General features: G+C 43.9%; 1 protein-coding gene across 2 annotated transcripts in view; it reads right to left on the bottom strand.

Moving 5' to 3' along the window:
• Positions 1 to 20,859, bottom strand: part of glt1d1 (glycosyltransferase 1 domain containing 1) — a 123,553-nt gene that overhangs the window by 80,297 nt on the left and 22,397 nt on the right. The window contains exon 4 of one of the 2 annotated variants that reach the window (XM_072495746.1): positions 11,278 to 11,329. The exons of the other annotated variant lie outside the window; for it this stretch is intronic. Within the exon in view, the coding sequence (XP_072351847.1) occupies positions 11,278 to 11,329 (52 nt within the window). The remainder of the gene's footprint in view (positions 1 to 11,277; positions 11,330 to 20,859) is intronic. 2 annotated transcript variants of the gene reach the window in all.

A 20,859-nucleotide genomic window follows, 5' to 3' on the forward strand; every position in this document is an offset into this window, starting at 1 on the left:
GGGTAAAAGTTTCAAATGTTTTCACTGTAATAAACTAGGCCATGTAAAGTCACAGTGTTGGTGATTGAAGAAAAGCACTGGGAAGGCTGATGTGGTAAAACAGGATAAGACAGTGGGGTTTGTTAGAGTGGTAAAGGAAAGCCCAAGTGAAGCGAAGGAGATGCAAAAGCTTGTACAGCCTGATCAAGAGATGATTGATAAGAAGGTGCTAGGTCTCGTTAAAGAATTTACTTGTGTGGGTAAAGTTTACTCATGTGTATCAGGAGGAGCAGATAAAGAAGTCACAATTTGAAGAGATACAGGAGCTAGTGAATCTTTAATGGTAAGAGATGAGGAATTATGTAGTTTGGGAAGAATGTCGCCAGAAAAGGTGGTAATAGGTGGAATTCCAGGTGAGAGGAGTAGCGTTCCATTATATAAGGTAAGGTTGGAAAGTCCAGTGAAGAGTGGTGAAGTGGTCGTAGGAGTAATAGAGAAACTATCTTGTCCAGGAATACAGTTTATCTTGGGTAATGATATAGCTGGACCGCAGGTGGGAGTGATGCCTACTGTGGTTGATAAGCCAGTGGAAAATCAAACAACTGAAGTGTTGAAGGACGAATATCCTGAAATTTTTCCAGATTGTGTAGTAACAAGGTTGCAAAGTCACAGGTTAAGACAAGAGGAGAAATCAAAGAGTGAAGATGAAGTTGAAGTGCAATTATCAGAAACGATTTTTGATCAGATATTTGAAAAAGAACAAGAAAGGGCAGCACGGTGGTGCAGTGGGTTAGCCCTGCTGCTTCATGGCGCCGAGGTCCCAGGTTCGATCCCGGCTCTGGGTCACTGTCCATGTGGAGTTTGCACAGTCTCCCCGTGTTTGCGTGGTTTTCGCCCCCACAACCCAAAAAATGTGCAGGGTAGGTGGATTGGCCACGCTAAATTGTCCCTTAATTGGAAAAAATGAATTGGGTACTCTAAATTTATTTAAAAAAAAGAAAAAGAACAAGAACAGATGGAGGATGAGGCAGATATTTTTAGTTCAGGAAAATTGGCGAAGTTACAACAGAAAGATGTCGAAATAAAACAGATGTATCAGAAAGCATATACGGAAGAGGAATCTGAGAGTATACAAGAGTGTTATTACCGTAAAAGTGATGACTTGATGAGAAAATGGAGAACTGTACATATGCAGGCGGATTAAAAGTGGGCAGAAGTTCATAAAGTAGTATTGCCGGTAGGGTATAGAAGGGAGGTGTTGTGAGTGGCACATGAGGTACCAGTGGTAGGTCTTTTGGGAATAAGGAAAACTCAAGCTAAAATCAAGAAACATTTTTATTGGCCTGGACTACATAAAGATGTAGTTACATTTTGTCAATCACGTCACACATGTCAAGTGATAGGGAAACCTCAAGCAGTGATAAAACCAGCACCCTTAATACCCATTCCAGCATTTGAGGACCCTTTTACAAGGGTCCTAATTGATTGTGTAGGACCGCTTCCTAAAACAAAAAGTGGGAATCAATATCTTTTGACTATAATGGATGTGTCTACTAGGTTTTCAGAGGCCATTCCAGGACGTAATATTACAGCTAAAAAGATTGTGGAGGAGTTACTTAAATTCTTTACTAGATATGGACTACCCACAGAAATTCAATTGGATCAAGGATCACATTTTAGCTCAAAGTTATTCAAAGAAGTTATGGATAGTTTAGGAATAAAACAATTTAAATCAACTGCGCACCATCCAGAATCGCAGGGAGCGTTAGAAAGGTGGCATCAGACATTAAAGACATTGTTGAGGGCTTATTGTCAAGATTATCCAGAGGATTGGGATAAAGGAATTCCATGCGTACTGTTTGCAATTAGGGATGCACCAAATGAGTCAACCAAATTTAGTCCGTTTGAACTAATTTTTGGTCATGAGCTAAGAGGACCACTTAAATTGAGTAAAGAAAAATTGGTGGGTGAGAAATCGGAAGTTACACTGCTGGATTACGTGGATTACAAATTTTAGGGAACGATTAAATAGAGCAGGTGAATTGGCTAGACAACATTTGAAAGTTGCACAAAATGTGATGAAATGGGTAGCGGACAAGAACTCCAAAGTTCATAGTTTTGCCAGTGGAGATAAAGTTTTAGTGTTGTTACCAGTGGTAGGAGAACCTTTAAAAGCTAGGTTTTGTCGACCGCATCAGATTGAAAGGAAATTAAGTGAGGTGAATTATGTGGTAAAAACACCAGATAGAAGGAAGACTCACTGAGTGTGTCATGTGAATATGCTTAAAAGGTACTTTGAAAGGGAAGGAGAGAAAAAGGAGGAGGTTTTAATGATTCTGGCTCAAAGTGCCGAACCAAATCCAGATGACTGTGAATTTGACATACCTCAAATTAAATTGAAAAATGAGGATGTTCTTAAAAATTGGGATAAATTGTTAAGTTATCTTCCAGAGGAAAAACAAACTGACCTGAAAGAGTTATTGATATCACATTGGCAAGTTTGTAGAGATAAATTGGGAAGTACTAAAATGGCTATACATGATGTAGATGTTGGAAATGCTGTTCCAATCAAACAACATCCATGTAGATTTAACCCTTTAAAATTGGCACAGGTTAGCAAAGAGATTGAGAGTATGCTTAAAAATGGCATAATTGAAGTGGGTTGCAGCCAATGGAGCTCACCCATAGCGATGGTACCTAAACCAGACGGTACACAACGGTTGTGTGTGGACTATAGAAAGGTGAATGCAGTTACAAGAACGGACTCTTATCCTATCCCACGTTTGGAGGATTGAATTGAGAAAGTGGGACAATCCGCTTTTATTTCCAAATTGGATTTAAAGGTTACTGGCAGGTACCTTTATCCGAAAGGGCGAAGGAGATTTCAGCTTTTGTGACTCCAGATGGTATATACCAATTCAAAGTTATGCCATTTGGAATGAAAAACGCCCCAGCCACATTTCAACGGTTAATTAATACAATTGTTTCAGGATTACCCAATTATGTGGTATATATCGACGATCTGGTAGTTTCAACCAGACATGGAAAGAACATTTAAAACATCTTATGGAGTTATGGATCTTATGGATCGACTTCAGGAGGCGGGTTTGGTGATAAACCTAGTCAAAAGTAAATTTGAAAAAGCCCAAGTCACTTTCCTTGGCCATAAAATCGGACAGGGTCGACAGGGTCAATTGGTCCCACGGGATGTGAAAACAAAAGTTATTGGGGAGTTTCCGATACCCTCGAAATAATTCGATTTCGTGGCACGAGTGGATTTGATCGAATATTTGTGCAAGTGTTTTGTAGCGTGATTGCTCCACTGACGGACTTGCGGAAGAAATGTATTAAAAAATTTCAATGGACTGCGGAGTTTCAACATGCATTTAACTGCCTGAAAGCTGTGGTAACCGATACTCCTGTATTGGAGAATTGCAAGGGACTCTACGATCAGATTGAACTAAATTATCTGACTTTAAAGAGAAATGCCGAGGCATAGAGGAATGGATGGATCGTGCAGAGACTGTGTTCAAAGAGACTGTCAATCGAGAAGGATTTCAGTTGGAGGAAGAAGAACGAAGAAAAAAAAATGGACTATATTATTATACCTGTTTGCGTGTGTTGTTTTTTTTGAACCGGTAAAGTCTTTTTACTGTGTGCATTTCTTAATTCATGGAGCAAAGGTGAAAAATGAAACCATCTTGAAGTTGATGGTTTGGTTGTTTATCTTGGGGGGAGGTGTCATGTGAAAGTACCTTTAAGAAATGGATGTTTAAGCAATGTACCTTTATGAAATGGAGCTGATCATATTACTGAAGTGATGTCGGGGGGTGGGGGGGGGAAGTTGAGCTCACCTCTGCTTTTTGGTTTCAATTTGATAATGCAGCTGGGAGTGTCTGTGTGTTTTGCTGAGAGCTGCAGGAAGAAACACAGAGCTGGTCTGTTGATATCTGCAAATCCAAAGACTATAAATATATTGAATGTAACCTCATGTCTGTTTTTGAAGGTTTGAAGTCTTTTGAATGTTTAAAGGAACAGTTTGAAGGATTATTTAGTGTTGTAGTCTTTTGGGGTTATCTTTGAAGTAATGGGTGTTAAGATATTCAATGTTTGTTTTTAAAAGGTTAAATTGAGTTCATAGAATAAACATTGTTTTGTTTTAAAAACCATTTGTCCATAATTGCTGTATCACACCTGCAGAGTACGCCGTGTGCTTCCGACACCACAATCTATTAAAAGTTGTGGGTCGGTTGAACTCTATGAAACTCTTTGGGGTTCTGTAAACCCGGATCCAGAACAGTATGAAATGGTCTTTTGCAGTAATGGCACAGCTCCAAAAACATTAAGAGACAATTGCAAAAACTAAATTCGATCAGGACCTTAAGTCCACTAAAGACCAACTAGCAGCAGTTGTTGAAGAATTACGAGATGCAAAATCTAAACTTGAACAATGTGATCAGATTAAAACTTTATTGGAAAACAAAACCTTTAAAGTTCAGCAACAATATTTTCAAATTGGAGAATTGCAACGTAAAATTGTTGAATCAGTCAAAATACTGTAGCCATCTGGGATGGCCACATCCCGATTACAAAATGGACACCCGCAAAGAATGCAGGGAAAATTAGACAATGCTAAGAAACAGGCAGGTGCAAGCTCTGTCTGTTGATTAGAACCTTAAACGCTCAGACAGGACAGAAACTACCAAACGATTTACATACTAATGAGCCATCTCTGGGGACAAAAGGGAAACATTTAGATACACAATGTTCGGACAGACTCCCCGGCGCCAGAAGAAGCTAAGACAAAGCAGACTGACAGTCATCAGGACATGCCCAGCGATCAGGGAACCACCCCACTACTGGAGGAAAATCGATACAGATGATTGGGAAAGACTCAATTAGTTGAGGCCAAGTTTAAGGCCCGCCCAAAAGAACGCGAAGCCCTTTGCAATATCCCCCAAGGGAGAATCTTTCTCCTTTGGCTTTGGCTCTCACCGAAGAGAGAGACCTGCCTAGCAACTGCATCAGACCAAGTAAATCTCAAGTCAACGCACGCTACAAGATAGACGCTCCTAGTTGCTACGCTGTAAACAGCTCAACCCAGCAGCCTCCGAACCGAGCAATGGCCATTGTTCCTCTGACTGAGTGGGCGCCCAAAGCTAAGTATAGGCTTTAGTAATAGTGGTAGTTTAGTTTGTAGAGTTTATGCATGAGTAGATTTGACTGTGTGTAAATAAATGAGCATTGCTTTTAAACTTACTAACTGGTGCATCGAGTCATTGATCAGTATTCGGTTCTGAACCTTGCGGCGGTGTCGAAAGATACCTGGAGACTCTTGAGCAAACGTGATTAAATAGAGCCAAATTAAGAACCAACCAAAAGTTAGCAACAATACCAACAGTTACAAACAGAAACTGAGCAAATCAAAAGTCAAAATTGCCAATTACTTGAGGAAAAATATATTTTGGAAAGTGACATGGACACCATGAAATGTCATAACAAATTACGGACAGACAAATTAACAGCACAAAAGCCTTCAAATCTGTCTTTAAAAAATCAGCTGAACTCTCCAAAGCAAACAGCGCCACCAACGGTACGAGTTGAAATGATTTTAAGTAAGACCCAAGGTGCACCAGTGATAACTAAACCATATCCTACATTATTGCAAGCTGCTACTGACATGAAAACAATGAACACACTGATTGAGCTTCCACGGGGAGTATGGCCAAATGAACTGTCTGTCTGTTCCAGGTTCAAGGACCCTTTTACACCAGAACAAACCGTTATCTTACTCTGAGACCGACCACAAAATGCTGCTGGCACTGATCCAAAACCTCTCATGGCAGCTTTAATAGACCGTGAGATTTTTAAACAAGAAAAGCCTGTTCGGTTAAGCGACATGACTAATGGCAAACAAAGTGTAATACAACTTAACCCATTAAGCACCAAACAGCTTGGAACTGAAGTGATAAAGACAACAGCCTGGGTTTTTAACCATTTAAAAGATTTATCATCAAAAATCCATTTTGTCACTGGTTTAAAACCAGAACGGTCTGCAGCTTTAAACTTGATCCTACCCAGACAACAGTCCGAAACCTCAACTACCAAAAAAGGTATGTCAATTGTTGCCTCTCCTCCTCCGTTAACGAGTTTCAGATTTCATGGTTGCAGACTGGTCTACGATGAAGGCCAGCCTCCTGGCTGCAGGGAGAAGCCCTGAGTCAAGTATCGCTAAAAAGTTACCAAGAACTGTTAACTTGAGAAAACTATTATGTTGAATGTTGCTTTATTAATTTTAAGAAATTAACATATCTTGTTAGCTGTGCTTCCTTTAACAGCCGGCGAATTTATCGACAGAAAACCAAGATTCAGTGCAAGATTGGTTCAGTCATATATTCAATAAGTTATTGTGTTTGATATTTTAAAATAAATGTTTAAAATTAGCCTGGAAATTAAAACTTCAGACAATGTGGAAGCTGTTTTAAAAAAAAACACACAACTCTGATTAAAAGCAAATCTATATTCCAAGAGAACACGTCGTTCTAAGACACTTGATAATGGGAATTTGGCAACAATCCAAATTTTACTCCCAGTCCATTTGAGTGACATATATGAAAAACGTTTAGAGATGCAAATGGCATCATTCCAAGTTATCCACTCACTATACGCCCCTTTTGTCTCTGCAAGAAAATTAACCCTTTCAACAGGCTTTTGTGTATAATTCAGAAGATGTCAAAGACTTGGCAATTCACATCCAATACAAAGTTTAAAAAAAAGGTGACCAACCCTTTGATTATATTCTTTGCGGGGCTGGTTTAGCTAAATAGCTGGCTTTGAAAGCAGACCAAGGCAGGCCAGCAGCACGGTTCAATTCCCGTACCAGCCTCCCCGAGCAGGCGCCGGAATATGGCGACTAGGGACTTTTCACAGTAACTTCATTGAAGCCTATGTGACAATAAGCGATTTTCATTTCATTTCATTTGGCTTTCCAATTGGTTGGGTGGCACAGGAATTAACATCATTAAGGGACTTTTCCTATTTTCCATATTTGGACTTATCGTTTACGTACTAATGTTGCTGATCAGATACTTTGGTTCATGCATGCCTACCCATAGTGCCCCACCAATCCCCATGGTTCATATTCATTCATATGCACCACTAGCCAATAACATTAAAATGGAAAGCTTTTGTTGAACTATTATTTATTGCATTATTATTCATTTAGTTGACTGTATTATTAACATTGTTTAATTTATTAATACTGATTCAGTAGTATCAAATTTGATGAATTTATTAATTGTTATTCTTTAAGAATTATAATAATTATTGCTGAAATGCTTGTAATGCAATGCTTATCCACTCTATTTGTTTAAAACTACAATGACAATATGAATGAGTTACTCTTTGCGCTTTTACCTATCATATGGCATTAATAATGTCTTTTATCTTATTGTGATAATATCTCACTTATTCTTTCGATTTTTCAAAAGGACCGACTGTAGAAACCAGCTATTTTCTATAGGTAAAAGATAGCTATTTAGTATTAAGCCCCGAGGCTATTAAATACCATTTTAAAACTCATAACCTCAGGTTATTTCAAAAAACACATTCAGCATTTCAGAACATAGCTGCAAACAGAACACAGAACAGCAGAATTCCTATGCAGCTAGCAAATACAATTCGAAGATAAAGTAACCCATGGACAAGGCAAGCTCCATGGCAACAGCAGAGAGACCATTGTCCTAACAAGCAAGTTTATGTGATAAGAAAGACGAATCGCATTCCACAGCTCATATAAGAATACATTTTAGATTAATGTTGCCTATTAATGACAGACGGCTGAGCGTCGAATCAAATTGATTTGATTCTAACCCAAACCAATTAGGATTACATCGGGGTATAGCTCGATCACTAAAGTCTGATACGATTTAGTATAACCGTGTAGGACCGTAACCATTTTTATCTTCATGAATCATTTATACTTTGATCTAATTTACTCGCTGTCTCTCTATCTTTCATACTTTCACTTTCCAACTCTGACTTTTGAAGTTATTGCAAGCTGTTTGCCGTAAGCAAGAAAATCATTTCTGTATTATTTGAAAGTTGAATTGTCTACAAAATTGCTTCTCTTGAGTCCTTATGCTAGCTGGACTTATTAGAGAATAAGACTTAAATGATTCTCAATTGTAATCAATAGAGACAAATAAAACGATTCTTATTTGCACCTGAGAAGTGTTAACTCAAATTTCTACTGAGTATTAGTGTTCGCAAGTGCCACTAGATCCGCATGGTAGATCTCTACAGGCCCCAGCTATTTCCAATCTATATCAACGACTTGGATACAGGGATAGAAGTACCTGTAGCCAGATTTGCAGATGACACAAAAATAGGTGGGGCAGTAAGTTGAAATGAGGAAATAAGAGCCTTAACAAATGGATGTAGATAGGTTAGGAGAGTGGGCCAAAAATGTGACAGATGGGAGTTTAACGTGGATAAGTGTGAGGTCATGCATTTTCGTCAAAAAAATGGGAAGGCAACTTATTATAAAAATGGGGAGAGAATTCGGGGTGCTCCAATGCAGAGGGATCTGGGTTTCCTCGTGCGTGTCACAGAAACCTAGCATGCAGGTGCAGCAGATAATAAGGAAAGCAAACGGAATATTGGCATTTATAGCAAAAGGAATTGAGTATAAAGGTAAGGAAGTGTTGTTACAACTATACAAGGCATTGGTATTGTGCACAGTTTTGGTCCCTTTATTTGAGGACAGATGTAGTGGCATTGGAGGCAGTTCAGAGGAGGTTCATCAGATTGATTCCTGAGATTGATTCCATGGCAGTACGTTAGCACACATGGTTAGCACTGTGGTTTCACAGCGTCAGGGTCCCAGGTTCGATTCCCTGCTGGGTCACTGTCTGTGTGGAATCTGCATGTTCGCCCCGTGTCTGCATGGGTTTCCTCTGGGTGCTCTGGTTTCCTCTCACAGTCCAAAGACGTGCAGTTTAGGTGGATTGGCCATGCTAAATTGCCCTTAGTGTCCAAAAAGGTTAGGAGGGGTTATTGGGCTATGGGGATAGGGTGGAAGCGAGGGCTTAAGTGGGTCGGTGCAGACTCGGTGGGCCAAATGGCCTCCTTCTGCGCTGTATGTTCTATTATGTTCTATGAGGGGTTTGCCGCATGAAGAGAGATTGAACAGTTTAGGCCTGTACTCTCTAGAATTTAGAAGAATGAAGGGAGATCTAATTGAGGTATACACGATGCTAAAAGGTATGGATAAAGTAGAGGTGGAACTGATAGACAATGAAGTCTGCCACCCTGAACACTTCCGTGCCTTTGTCATCCTCAGTGCTTCTTTCAAGTGCGATTCAATATCGAGGAGTACTGAATTCAACATTTTTATCAAGAGGTCAGTTGCTCCCACATTATGCGCCAGGGAAATCGTTTTATAAAAAATGATCTGCGATTATTCATTCCTTGAGAATTTAAATAAACTGGGATGGTGGGGGGTGGTGGTGGTGGAGTTCACGATAATGCCAACAGTTGGAAAGAATTAGTTTAATTTTCTCATTCCATTTTTTAAATGCACAATAGTTTCAGACGTGACAGTTCATGGGCATTGAGGCAGAATACAAATTGAGATTTTCCATAAATTATGCTGTTATTTTAAATTCTGGAGATCAAACCTCTGATAATATGCACTCTGTTTACTTATTGTGAAATGGAAATGAGCTGGAAAATGCTAAAACTGCCACTTGGAATAACATACATCATTGTGGTGCCCAGCTACAATTATACACATCACACTCTAGCCGTTATTTTTGTTATATTATAGCGACATTATTTACTTCTGGAGTGTTGCAAAATACAATTTGATATCCTACTTAAATAAGCAGAATAAAATATTTACTCCAGTCCCTTGAAGCATTAATATCAATACTGAAGCTTCTATTCCACTCATTACCTGCAACGCCTGAATCAAGTACAAATAACTGTCAATTTAAAAAGCCACTTAAACTGGAAATTTTTCTAACTAACAGGAGTCAGCAGGCTAATATTCTTGTTAGTTTGTTGAGTCTTCACAATCCATAATATGTTGACAGGGAAAATATTGTAAGTCTGTGGCAGCGGAGGCAAGAAGATTAAAAATGGCTTCTGTTTCTTGTGGCTGAACAGCAGCTTTTTGGCTTTTGACATGACCTAGTGACCCTTGACGAAAAGTAAATGCAAAAGGACATCAAGTCAGGATTAATTATAATGCCTGGAAGTTAAGTAGCCTGTTGAAACACCCTGTCTGGCCCAGTGTGTGATGAAAACGAGGAGTTGTTGGCTGGCTACAGTTGCCTGTGGAAACTGTACCTCAGCAGGAATTGATGCAGGAAAGATGCGGAGGGGACGGAGGGCAGGCTTGGAGGGAGGGGGCAGTTATTTTACACTTTGTTTTAGATTATTGCAGCAATTTTAAAAGAAAAGAGTTGTGCATTTGAAAGGAAGGAAAGGGAAATAGTTAATAGACAACACCAGAAGACCTTGCATCAACTGTAATGGAAATTGAGCAATATAGAAAATATTTGTTGCATTGAGTGAGATGTATAACTTTATTTATTGCTCTAATTTGTTATATTACTTTTCCTTGGGAGAAAGAATGAGTTTGGTTGGACTCTGCGAGATTATGAGGTGCATGGATAGAGTGGATGGGTAGGCACTCTTTCACCAGGGGGCATAGGTTTAAGGTCAGTAGGGCAATGTGAGGCAGGTTTTTTACGCAGAGGGAGGTTGTGGAAGCAGATACATTAACGGCATTCAAAAGGCATCTTGACAAATACATGGATAGGATGGGTATAAAGCGATACGGCACAAGGAAGTACTGAGGGTTTTGGCCAAGGTTGGTATTATGACCGGTACAGGGTTGGAGGGCCAAAGGCCTGTTCCTGTGCGGTATTGGTCTTTTTTCTTTGTTTGTGACACAGTGGTCGGGGTTTTCTGGCCCTGAAATTCATTGACCTTCGGAGGGACCAGAAGATCACAATGTTGGGCAGGATCAGGAAATCCTGGTCAGTGTATGTCATAATTTAATTAAGGGGAATACTGATGTTAACAGTGCAAAGTAACTATTTTCTGATAACTAGCCCAAGAGAAGGATTATTTGTTCACAAAAACGGCAAGGACACAATGGTCATCGATCCTACCATTACTGCAAGCAGTTCAACTTAGAAATAGTTTTGAGCAACACAACAAAACAAAACCTTTTGATGGTGGTTATACATGACAGGCAAAGAAAGCCAAGACAATATAAAGACCTACCCAATGGTGCTCTGCTATTTTCTTCAACTGGTCTGTGAAAGCCACCAGAAACCTGACAATTAAAATTTTTTTAGAAACAGAACATTAAAAAGGATTCACAAAGACATCATTTCAACGTCTCGAACTAAATGGATGTTCGAGATCATAAAAAGCAATGCTTCAAAAAAGTGAGAAAATGGATAGGAAATTTAATTAATGAAATTGCAGAGCTGAGGACAGCTTCAGGGGTAATCTTTAATAAAATCTAAATTATCTGCAGCTCTCGAGGCAGCTGTACTAGACAAAAGTGGCTGAAGGAATTTCAACTGCAATCGTGTAAATCTGCTGAGAATGATGCTGTTTAATCAAAGTGTATGCTGAGCACAGAACTCTACTAATAAGCCTCCAGTCATAATACCAATGACTTTCTAGAGACTTTAACGAAAATATCCATCACACAACCCAGTGGATGTCAATAGGGAGACACAAAGATAGATACTATCCATGATGTACTCAGTCATTGACAGCTTTGTTAGACCGGGCTAATTATTTCAATGGTTCTAAGTTCCATCAACCAGATCATGATTTTTTTTTTTTTTTAAGTAATTACTATTTCCAATAGTTCTTTGATGAGACTCGTAATTCAATATCACATGCATTCATAGCAATGGCATAGAATTGCCATTGCTGAAAAAGATTTAAAGAAATAAGATACAACATTCCGAATGGGAAATTTTGTGGATCACAAAAACATTGCTTTCAGACTGTTATTTCCATTAACACAAGGATGGGGATGTATAGAGATTGAATGGAACTTCATCTCCAAATGCTATACTCATATGTGTATTTTCATCAAGCTGGATGTATTATGCAGAGATAGTGTGTAGTTTTTGTGGGCATGTAACTTGTGAATAACACTCGCCAATGCGCATTATGGAAGAACTGAAGGAGCAGCTTAAAGGTTCACAATAAGCAGTCTGACAATAACCCAGATAGTCCATTTTACCAGTTATGGAGTTGCATTGAATTCACTGTTACCAAGAACTATCATAAATTAACTTATATAGTGCCTTTGATGCAGAAAAAAATGTCCCAAGGCGCTTCATATCTGGAAAAACAGAGGGTGTGCCAAGGAGAGGTTACATAAATTACATAAGAAATAAGGGCAAATCATCCATCCTCTGTGCCAGCTCAGTTTTCAATACGACCATGGCTGACCTTTCACCTCAACTATATCTTCATAGGTTTGGCACCGGACCACACAAACGTGGACCGGGTCGAACAGCACCTGCAAAGTTCTTGTAGGCCATCGGAAGCCCCCGGATGGTCGGGCTCTGGGCACGGTTGTATCCTGGCACTCCCGCTCCCATTAAGCCCTTTAAGGATTGTATACATTTTAATAGATCACCTCTCATTCTTCCGCATTCTAGGGAATACAAGTCTAGTCTACTCAATCTCTCCTCATGGGACACTTCCCCATCCCAAAAATCAGTCTAGTGACTCTTTGTTGCACTTTCTCCACGGTAAATTTATCCTTCCTTCAGTAAGGAGACTAAAACTGCTCACAGTAGTCCAGGTATGGTCTCATCAAGGTCCGATAAAACTGCAGGAAGACTTCTTTACTCCTCCATTTCAATCCCTTTCTAATAAAGGGTAATAGACCATTTTCTTTGCTTGCTGTACCTGCAATTTAATGTTCTGTGATTTGTGTACAATAATACCGAGGTCCCGCTCAATACTAATGTTTCACTTTCTCTCACCATTGTGTAAGGAACTTGTTAAATCCTTGTCTGTTCCGTGTTTCTGTTTTTTAATTCCTATCTTGCGCAACATTACAGACTTTTGGCTTTGAGCTGCAAGTTGCTATTTGGACTGATCCGGCAGACCCCTTTGATTTAATAGAATTTACAGTGCAGAAGGAGGCCATTCGGCCCATCGAGTCTGCACCAGCATTGGAAAGAGCACCCCACCTAAGCCCAAACCTCCACCCTATCCCCGTTACCTCACCCAACCTTTTTGGACACAGAGAGCAATTTAGCATGGCCAATCCACCTAACTTGCGCATCTTTGGACTGTGGGAGGAAACCGGAGCACCCGGAGGAAACCCACGCAGACACGGGGAGAACATGCAGACTCCACAGACAGTGACCCAAGCTGGGAATTGAACCTGGGACCCTGGAGCTGTGAAGCAACTGTGCTAACCACTGTGCTACCGTGCCGTGGCATAGTCCGTGATGTCATTTTGATGGGCTTGGCTAGCAACCGATCCACTCCATTGCAATCGCGGGCCAAGCAGGTCCTTGATGCGGATTGGTGCTTTTTTCCTGGAATGCCGTGCTGGGTGATTCTCTGCATATTTGGTTTCAGTTTTCTTTGGAGCTGCAGAATTAAGCAGAATTCTTTTGAATCTCTCTTCCAGAAGGAGTGAAATTCTCTCCAAAATCTTAGTTGGAACTCCCTTCAGGTAAACAGAGCAGTTAGTGAGCATTCAAAGCCTGAAGATAGAGCTGGGGAGGGGAACTTTCTGGATTACTCTCCGATTACAGATACCAGACCACTCAAGTCCTCGCGAAAACTGCTGCTATGATATGAGAAAAGCTGTTGGTGAGTCTCCTGAAGCTGACCACATATCAGAAACTGAGCAGACCTGAAATGCATCTTTCGAGGGCAAGGCTCAGCTCAACACAAGTTGAAGCGTGTCCCTATGGGGATCCTACAGCCGGAGAATCCGGCCTAAGTGACCCAGCTTGAAGATCAATACCAACAGACGGTTCAACACCTTGCATTCTGAAAAAATTACCGCCTACAAAAAGACCTCAACCCCAGCAGCAAAGATCCTCAAATTTTTCATACCCTTTTAATGTCTGTTATTTTTTGGACCTTTCCTACTCCCACCGTGTGTCTGTCTTGTGTGTGGGGGGGTGGGACAGGGTTTTGGGAATAGTTAGACTAGTACACCATAGTTCCATTATATGTCCGTCTTTTACTCTTGTAATAAATAAAGTTTGTTAATTTTTTACTTATAAATCTGGTGCCTGTAACTCATTGGGGCAGTCAAGGGTTAAAGATCGCAGGAAAATGCACACATTATTGGTTACTTCACTTATGCTGGGACTCCGGGATCTGTGGGGCTGCACCCAAGGTTTCATAACAATTGGAAAATAAATTGGCTGTTCTATTTTCCCTTCCAAAATGGAGATTCACACTCTCTCACATTATATTTCATCTGCCATGCTCTTGCTCACTGACTTGCTAGAATTCTTCCATGCTCCCGCTGATGAGGTCAATGGCAGCTGAGGGGAAGAATTTTTTGCCAACATTAATTTCCTGCGGGATGCAGATGAAGGCCTTACCAATCAAGGCAAATTCCCTGTGGCACGAGCGGGAAAACACGCTGGTGCAAAATACATTTGTAACAGCGTGGCGTGGAGATGGACAATGCCTTCGGCTGCCTCTGGAGTTCAGGATGGAGACTGACAGCAACTTTGGATCCTGGACCACCGCAGAGAGTGGACTGTCCAGATTCAGCATCCTAGAGGGGCTCCATCCTCCAGCCTCAGAATGTTCCTGGAGACCCATCTTCTTTCTCAGGAGGCCCACATTCTTTCTTCAATATTGGGTCAGTGATGTTGGGCGCCTTTCCAACATGGTGCCCAGATAGGATGATGTCAACGCGCCACAAGGCCCATCCCAATTTAGAATTTGATGCAAAACACCCGGTTGTACAATTAATAAGTTCAGGACTGGAAGATCTGGCATGTCTTTCCACCAGCCTCTGCAGCGGAAAACACTCCACGTTCCCACGCTGCCACAGGACTTGAGTCTCAGAACGAAAGAATTCCACCCATTGTCTAGATCCCTTTGATGCCTCTTTGTGTCCTCCTCACAGTTTATTTCCCATCTAACTTTATTGTCAGCAAAGCTGGATACTCAGTTCACTTACCTTAGTCATTATAAATAGCTAAAGCCGGAGTTCCGGGTGCGGCGATGACCAGCTGAGTCGCACGTTTTGGCAGCTCCCGGTGGAACGGACTTTTGGGCTCTTAATAGGAGCCCCATCGGCAATTTTAACGGCAAATAACACTGTGCGGTAATCCAGAAGGGAATCCCCCCTGGGCACGGATGGAAAAAAGAGAGGAAAGTAGCCGGATTGCGGTGGATCCTCAAGAGCAGCGGCCAGGAAGGCAGGCACAAAGCAAGATGGCGTCGGAAGGAGGCAGTTTAATATGGGGCCCTGACCAACATGAGTTCCTGCGGCGTTGCGTAGATGAACTCAAAAAGGAGATGAAGAAGGAGCTGTTGGCCCCGATATTACAAGCGATTGAGGGGATAAAGGAGGAGCAAAAGACTCAGGAACAGGAGCTTTGGGCCGGGAAGGCAAAGGCTGCTGAGAATGAGGACGACATACAGGGCCTGGTGGTGAAAACGGAGATCCACGAGGCACAACACAAAAGATGTGTGGAAAGGCTGGAGGTGCTGGAGAACAATGCGAGGAGGAAGAACTTAAGGATTCTTGGTCTTCCCGAAGGTGCAGAAGGGGCGGACGTCGGGGCATATGTGAGCACGATGCTGCATTCGTTAATGGGATCGGAGGCCCCGACGGGTCCGCTGGAGGTGGAGGGAGCCTATCGGGTTATGGCGCGAAGACCGAGGGCTGGAGAAATTCCTCGAGCAATAGTTGTGAGATTTCTCCGATACAAGGACAGAGAGATGGTCCTCAGATGGGCCAAGAAAACTCGGAACAGTAGGTGGGAGAATGCGGTGATCCGCGTGTATCAAGATTGGAGTGCGGAGGTGGCGAGAAGGAGGGCTAGCTTTAATCGGGCCAAGGCGGTGTTGCATAAAAGGAAGGTCAAATTCAGAATGTTGCAACCGGCAAGACTGTGGGTCACACATCTAGGGAAACACCACTAATTCGAAACGGCAGACGAGGCGTGGACATTTATTGTCGAGGAGAAGCTGGAGTGAGCGGGCCAGAAAAAGAACGTTTGGGACAAAAGTGGGGCGGGTGAATTTGTGGGATGAAGGGGGAAAAAGGGGGAAGAGAGGACTTCCCAGATTGTTAAACCTGCGACCCTGTAACTTCTCTCTCTTCCCCATGTCGTGGGAGAGGGGGTGAGGGAGGATGAGGAGCTGTGGGCGCCGGCCATTGGGGGCGGGGCCAAAAGGGCTTTGTTCCCGTGCTATGGTAATCATGGCGGGAACAGGGAAGCAGGAAGGAGGGGGCCTCGCACAGTGTGAGCCGAGGTCACGGGGGGGAAGCCGAGGTCGGCCAGAGTTTGCTGACTTCTGGGAGCAACATGGGGGGTGCAATTACGCTAGCTTGGGATCTAGCGGGGGGGGGGGGGGGGGGGTTAACTGGGTTGCTGCTGCTGGGGAGATGGGGGAGCTGGTATGGGAGGGGGGGGTCGGGGCGGGGGGGCGCCGACTGGAGGGGGATACAGCTACGTGGGAACCGGGTGAGGAGCTGGATCGAAAAAGGAAATGGCTAGTCGTCAAGTGGGGGGGGGGGGGGGGGGTAAAGAGCCCCCCAACCCGGTTGATCACTTGGAATGTGAGAGGGCTGAACGGGCCGATTAAGAGGGCACGGGTACTCGCACACCTAAAGAAACTTAAGGCAGATGTGGTTATGCTTCAGGAAACGCATCTGAAGCTGACAGACCAGGTTAGGCTTCGCAAAGGATGGGTGGGGCAGGTGTTTCATTCGGGGCTAGATGCAAAAAACAGGGGGGTGGCCATACTAGTGGGGAAGCGGGTAATGTTTGAGGCAAAGACTATAGTGGCGGATAGTGGGGGCAGATACGTGATGGTGAGTGGTAAACTGCAAGGGGAGGCGGTGGTATTAGTGAACGTGTATGCCCCGACTGGGATGATGCCAATTTTATGAGGCGTATGTTAGGACGAATCCCGGACCTAGAAGTGGGGAAGTTGGTAATGGGTGGAGACTTTAATACGGTGCTGGACCCAGGGCTGGACAGATCGAGGTCCAGGACCGGAAGGAGGCCGGCTGCAGCTAGGGTGCTTAAGGATTTTATGGTGCAGATGGGAGGAGTAGATCCCTGGAGATTTAGTAGACCTAGGAGTAAGGAGTTTTCGTTTTTCTCCTATGTACATAAAGTATTTTCACGAATAGATTTTTTTGTTTTGGGAAGGGCACTGATCCCAAAGGTGACGGGGACGGAGTACACGGCTATAGCCATCTCGGATCATGCTCCACACTGGAGATAGGGGAAGAAAAACAACAGCTTCCACCCTGGAGAATGGACATGGGATTATTGGCAGATGAGGGGGTGTGTTTAAGGGTGAGGGGGTGTATTGAAAGGTACTTGGAACTTAATGATAATGGGGAGGTACAGGTGGGAGTGGTCTGGGAGGTACTGAAGGCAGTGGTTAGAGGGGAGCTGATATCTATTAGGGCACATGAAGGAAAGCAGGAGGGTAGGGAAAGGGAGCGGTTGTTGAAAGAACTTCTGAGGGTGGACAGACAATACGCGGAGGCACCGGAGGAGGGACTGTACAGGGAAAGGCAAAGGCTACATGTAGAATTTGACTTGTTGACTACGGGTAATGCAGAGGTACAATGGAGGAAGGCACAGGGTGTACAGTACGAATATGGGGAGAAGGCGAGTAGGTTGTTGGCCCACCAACTGAGGAAAAGGGGAGCAGCGAGGGAGATAGGGGGGGTGAGAGATGAGGAGGGAGAGATGGAGCGGGGAGCGGAGAGCGGAGAGAGTGAATGGAGTGTTCAAGGCATTTTATGAAAGATTATATGAAGCGCAGCCCCCGACGGGAAGGAGAGAATGATGTGCTTTCTGGATCAGCTGGAATTTCCTAAGGTGGAGGAGCAGGAGAGAGTGGGGCTGGGAGCACAGATTGAGACGGAGGAAGTAGTGAAAGGGTTTGGGAGCATGCAGGCGGGGAAGGCCCCGGGACCAGACGGATTCCCAGTTGAATTCTATAAGAAATATTTGGACTTGCTGGCCCCGCTACTGATGAGAACCTTTAATGAGGCGAGGGAAAGGGGGCAGCTGCCCCCGACTATGTCAGAGGCAACGATATCGCTCCTCCTAAAGAAGGAAAAAGACCCGCTGCAATGCGGGTCATACAGGCCCATTTCCCTCCTGAATGTGGATGCTAAGATTCTGGCCAAGGTAATGGCAATGAGGATAGAGGATTGTGTCCCGGGGGTGGTCCAGGAGGACAAAACTGGGTTTGTGAAGGGGAGACAGCTAAATACAAATATACGGAGGCTGCTAGGGGTAATGATGATGCTCCCACCAGAGGGGGAAGCGGAGATAGTGGTGGCGATGGATGCCGAGAAAGCATTTGATAGAGTGGAGTGGGATTATTTGTGGGAGGTGTTGAGGAGATTTGGCTTTGGGGCCGGGTATATCAGGTGGGTACAGTTGCTGTATAGGGCCCCGATGGCGAGCGTGGTCACGAATGGACGGGGGTCTGACTATTTTCGGCTCCATAGAGGGACGAGGCAGGGATGTCCTCTGTCCCCGTTATTGTTTGCATTGGCGATTGAACCCCTGGCCATAGCACTGAGGGGTTCCAGGAAGTGGAGGGGAGTACTTAGGGGGGGGGGGAGAAGAACACCGGGTATCTCTATATGCGGATGATTTGTTGCTATATGTGGCGGACCCGGCGGAGGGGATGCCAGAGATAATGCGGATACTTGGGGAGTTTGGGGATTTTTCAGGGTATAAACTGAACATGGGGAAAAGTGAGTTATTTGTGGTGCATCCAGGGGAGCAGAGTAGAGAGATAGAGGATTTACCGTTGAGGAAGGTAACAAGGGACTTCCGGTACCTGGGGATCCAGGTAGCCAAGAATTGGGGTACATTACATCGGCTTAATTTAACACGGTTGGTGGAACAGATGGAGGAGGATTTCAAGAGATGGGACATGGTGTCCCTGTCATTGGCAGGTAGGGTGCAGGCGGTTAAAATGGTGGTCCTCCCGAGATTCCTTTTTGTGTTCCAGTGCCTCCCGGTGGTGATCACGAAGGCTTTTTTCAAAAGAATTGAGAAGAGCATTATGAGTTTTGTGTGGGCTGGGAAGACCCCGAGAGTGAGGCGGGGATTCTTGCAGCGTAGTAGGGACAGGGGGGGGCTGGCACTACCGAGCCTAAGTGAGTACTACTGGGCCGCCAATGTTTCAATGGTGTGTAAGTGGATGGGAGAAGGGGAGGGAGCGGCGTGGAAGAGATTGGAGATGGCGTCCTGCAGGGGGACTAGCCTGCAAGCAATGGTGACGGCGCCGTTGTCGTTCTCACCAAAGAAATACACCACAAGCCCGGTGGTGGTGGCTACATTGAAAATTTGGGGGCAGTGGGGACGGCATAGGGGAGGGACGGGAGCTTCGGTGCGGTCCCCGATAAGAAACAATCATAGGTTCGTTCCGGGGAGAATGGATGGGGGATTTGGAGCATGGCAAAGAGCTGGGGTAGTACAACTAAGAGATCTATTTGTAGATGGGACGTTTGCGAGTCTGGGAGCGCTGACGGAGAAATATGGGTTGCCCCAAGGGAATGCATTTCGGTATATGCAATTGAGGGCTTTTGCGAGGCAACAGGTGAGGGAATTCCCGCAGCTCCCGACGCAGGAAGTGCAGGATAGAGTGATCTCAGAGACATGGGTGAGGGACGGTAAGGTGGCGGACATATATAGGGAGATGAGGGACGAGGGGGAGATCATGGTAGATGAGCTGAAAGGGAAATGGGAAGAAGAACTGGGGGAGGAGATTGAGGAGGGGCTGTGGGCTGATGCCCTACGTAGGGTAAACTCATCGTCCTCGTGTGCCAGGCTAAGCCTGATACAATTTAAGGTGCTACACATGGCGCATATGACTGGAGCACGGCTTAGTAAATTTTTGGGGGTAGAGGATAGGTGTGCGAGATGCTCGAGAGGCCCAGCGAATCACACCCACATGTTCTGGTCATGCCCGGCACTACAGGGGTTCTGGGTGGGGGTGGCAAAGGTGCTTTCGAAGGTGGTGGGGGTCCGGGTCGAACCAAGCTGGGGGTTGGCTATATTTGGGGTTGCAGAAGAACCGGGAGTGCAGGAGGCGAGAGAGGCTGACGTGTTGGCCTTTGCGTCCCTTGTAGCCCGGCGCAGGATATTGTTAATGTGGAAGGAAGCCAAACCCCCGGGTGTGGAGACCTGGATAAACGATATGGCAGGGTTTATAAAGTTAGAACGGATTAAGTTCGTGTTAAGGGGTTCGGCTCAGGGGTTCACCAGGCGGTGGCAACCGTTCGTCGACTACCTCACAGAAAGATAGAGGGAATGGAAAAGAAGTAGACAACAGCAGCAACCCAGTGGGGGTGGGGGGGGGGGGGGGGGGGAGGGATCGGACGGACTCTCAGGGATGTTATTGTATATGTATAGGTATTTGGTATATGTAATTGTATATTGGATTGTTGGATTGTATTTTTGGAGAGTATTTATTTTGGACAAGGCAGTTGCCATTTAGTTTTGTTTTTTGTTTTTGTTTATATATTACTTATTTATTTGTTTAAAACTGGCCACGGTTATTTATATTGCTTTATTGTTGTGTAAAAGAAACACTACGTATTGTTATGTTTGGCCAAAAAAC

This window comes from Scyliorhinus torazame, chromosome 1 (assembly GCF_047496885.1).
Source record: "Scyliorhinus torazame isolate Kashiwa2021f chromosome 1, sScyTor2.1, whole genome shotgun sequence".
Taxonomy (NCBI): domain Eukaryota; kingdom Metazoa; phylum Chordata; class Chondrichthyes; order Carcharhiniformes; family Scyliorhinidae; genus Scyliorhinus; species Scyliorhinus torazame.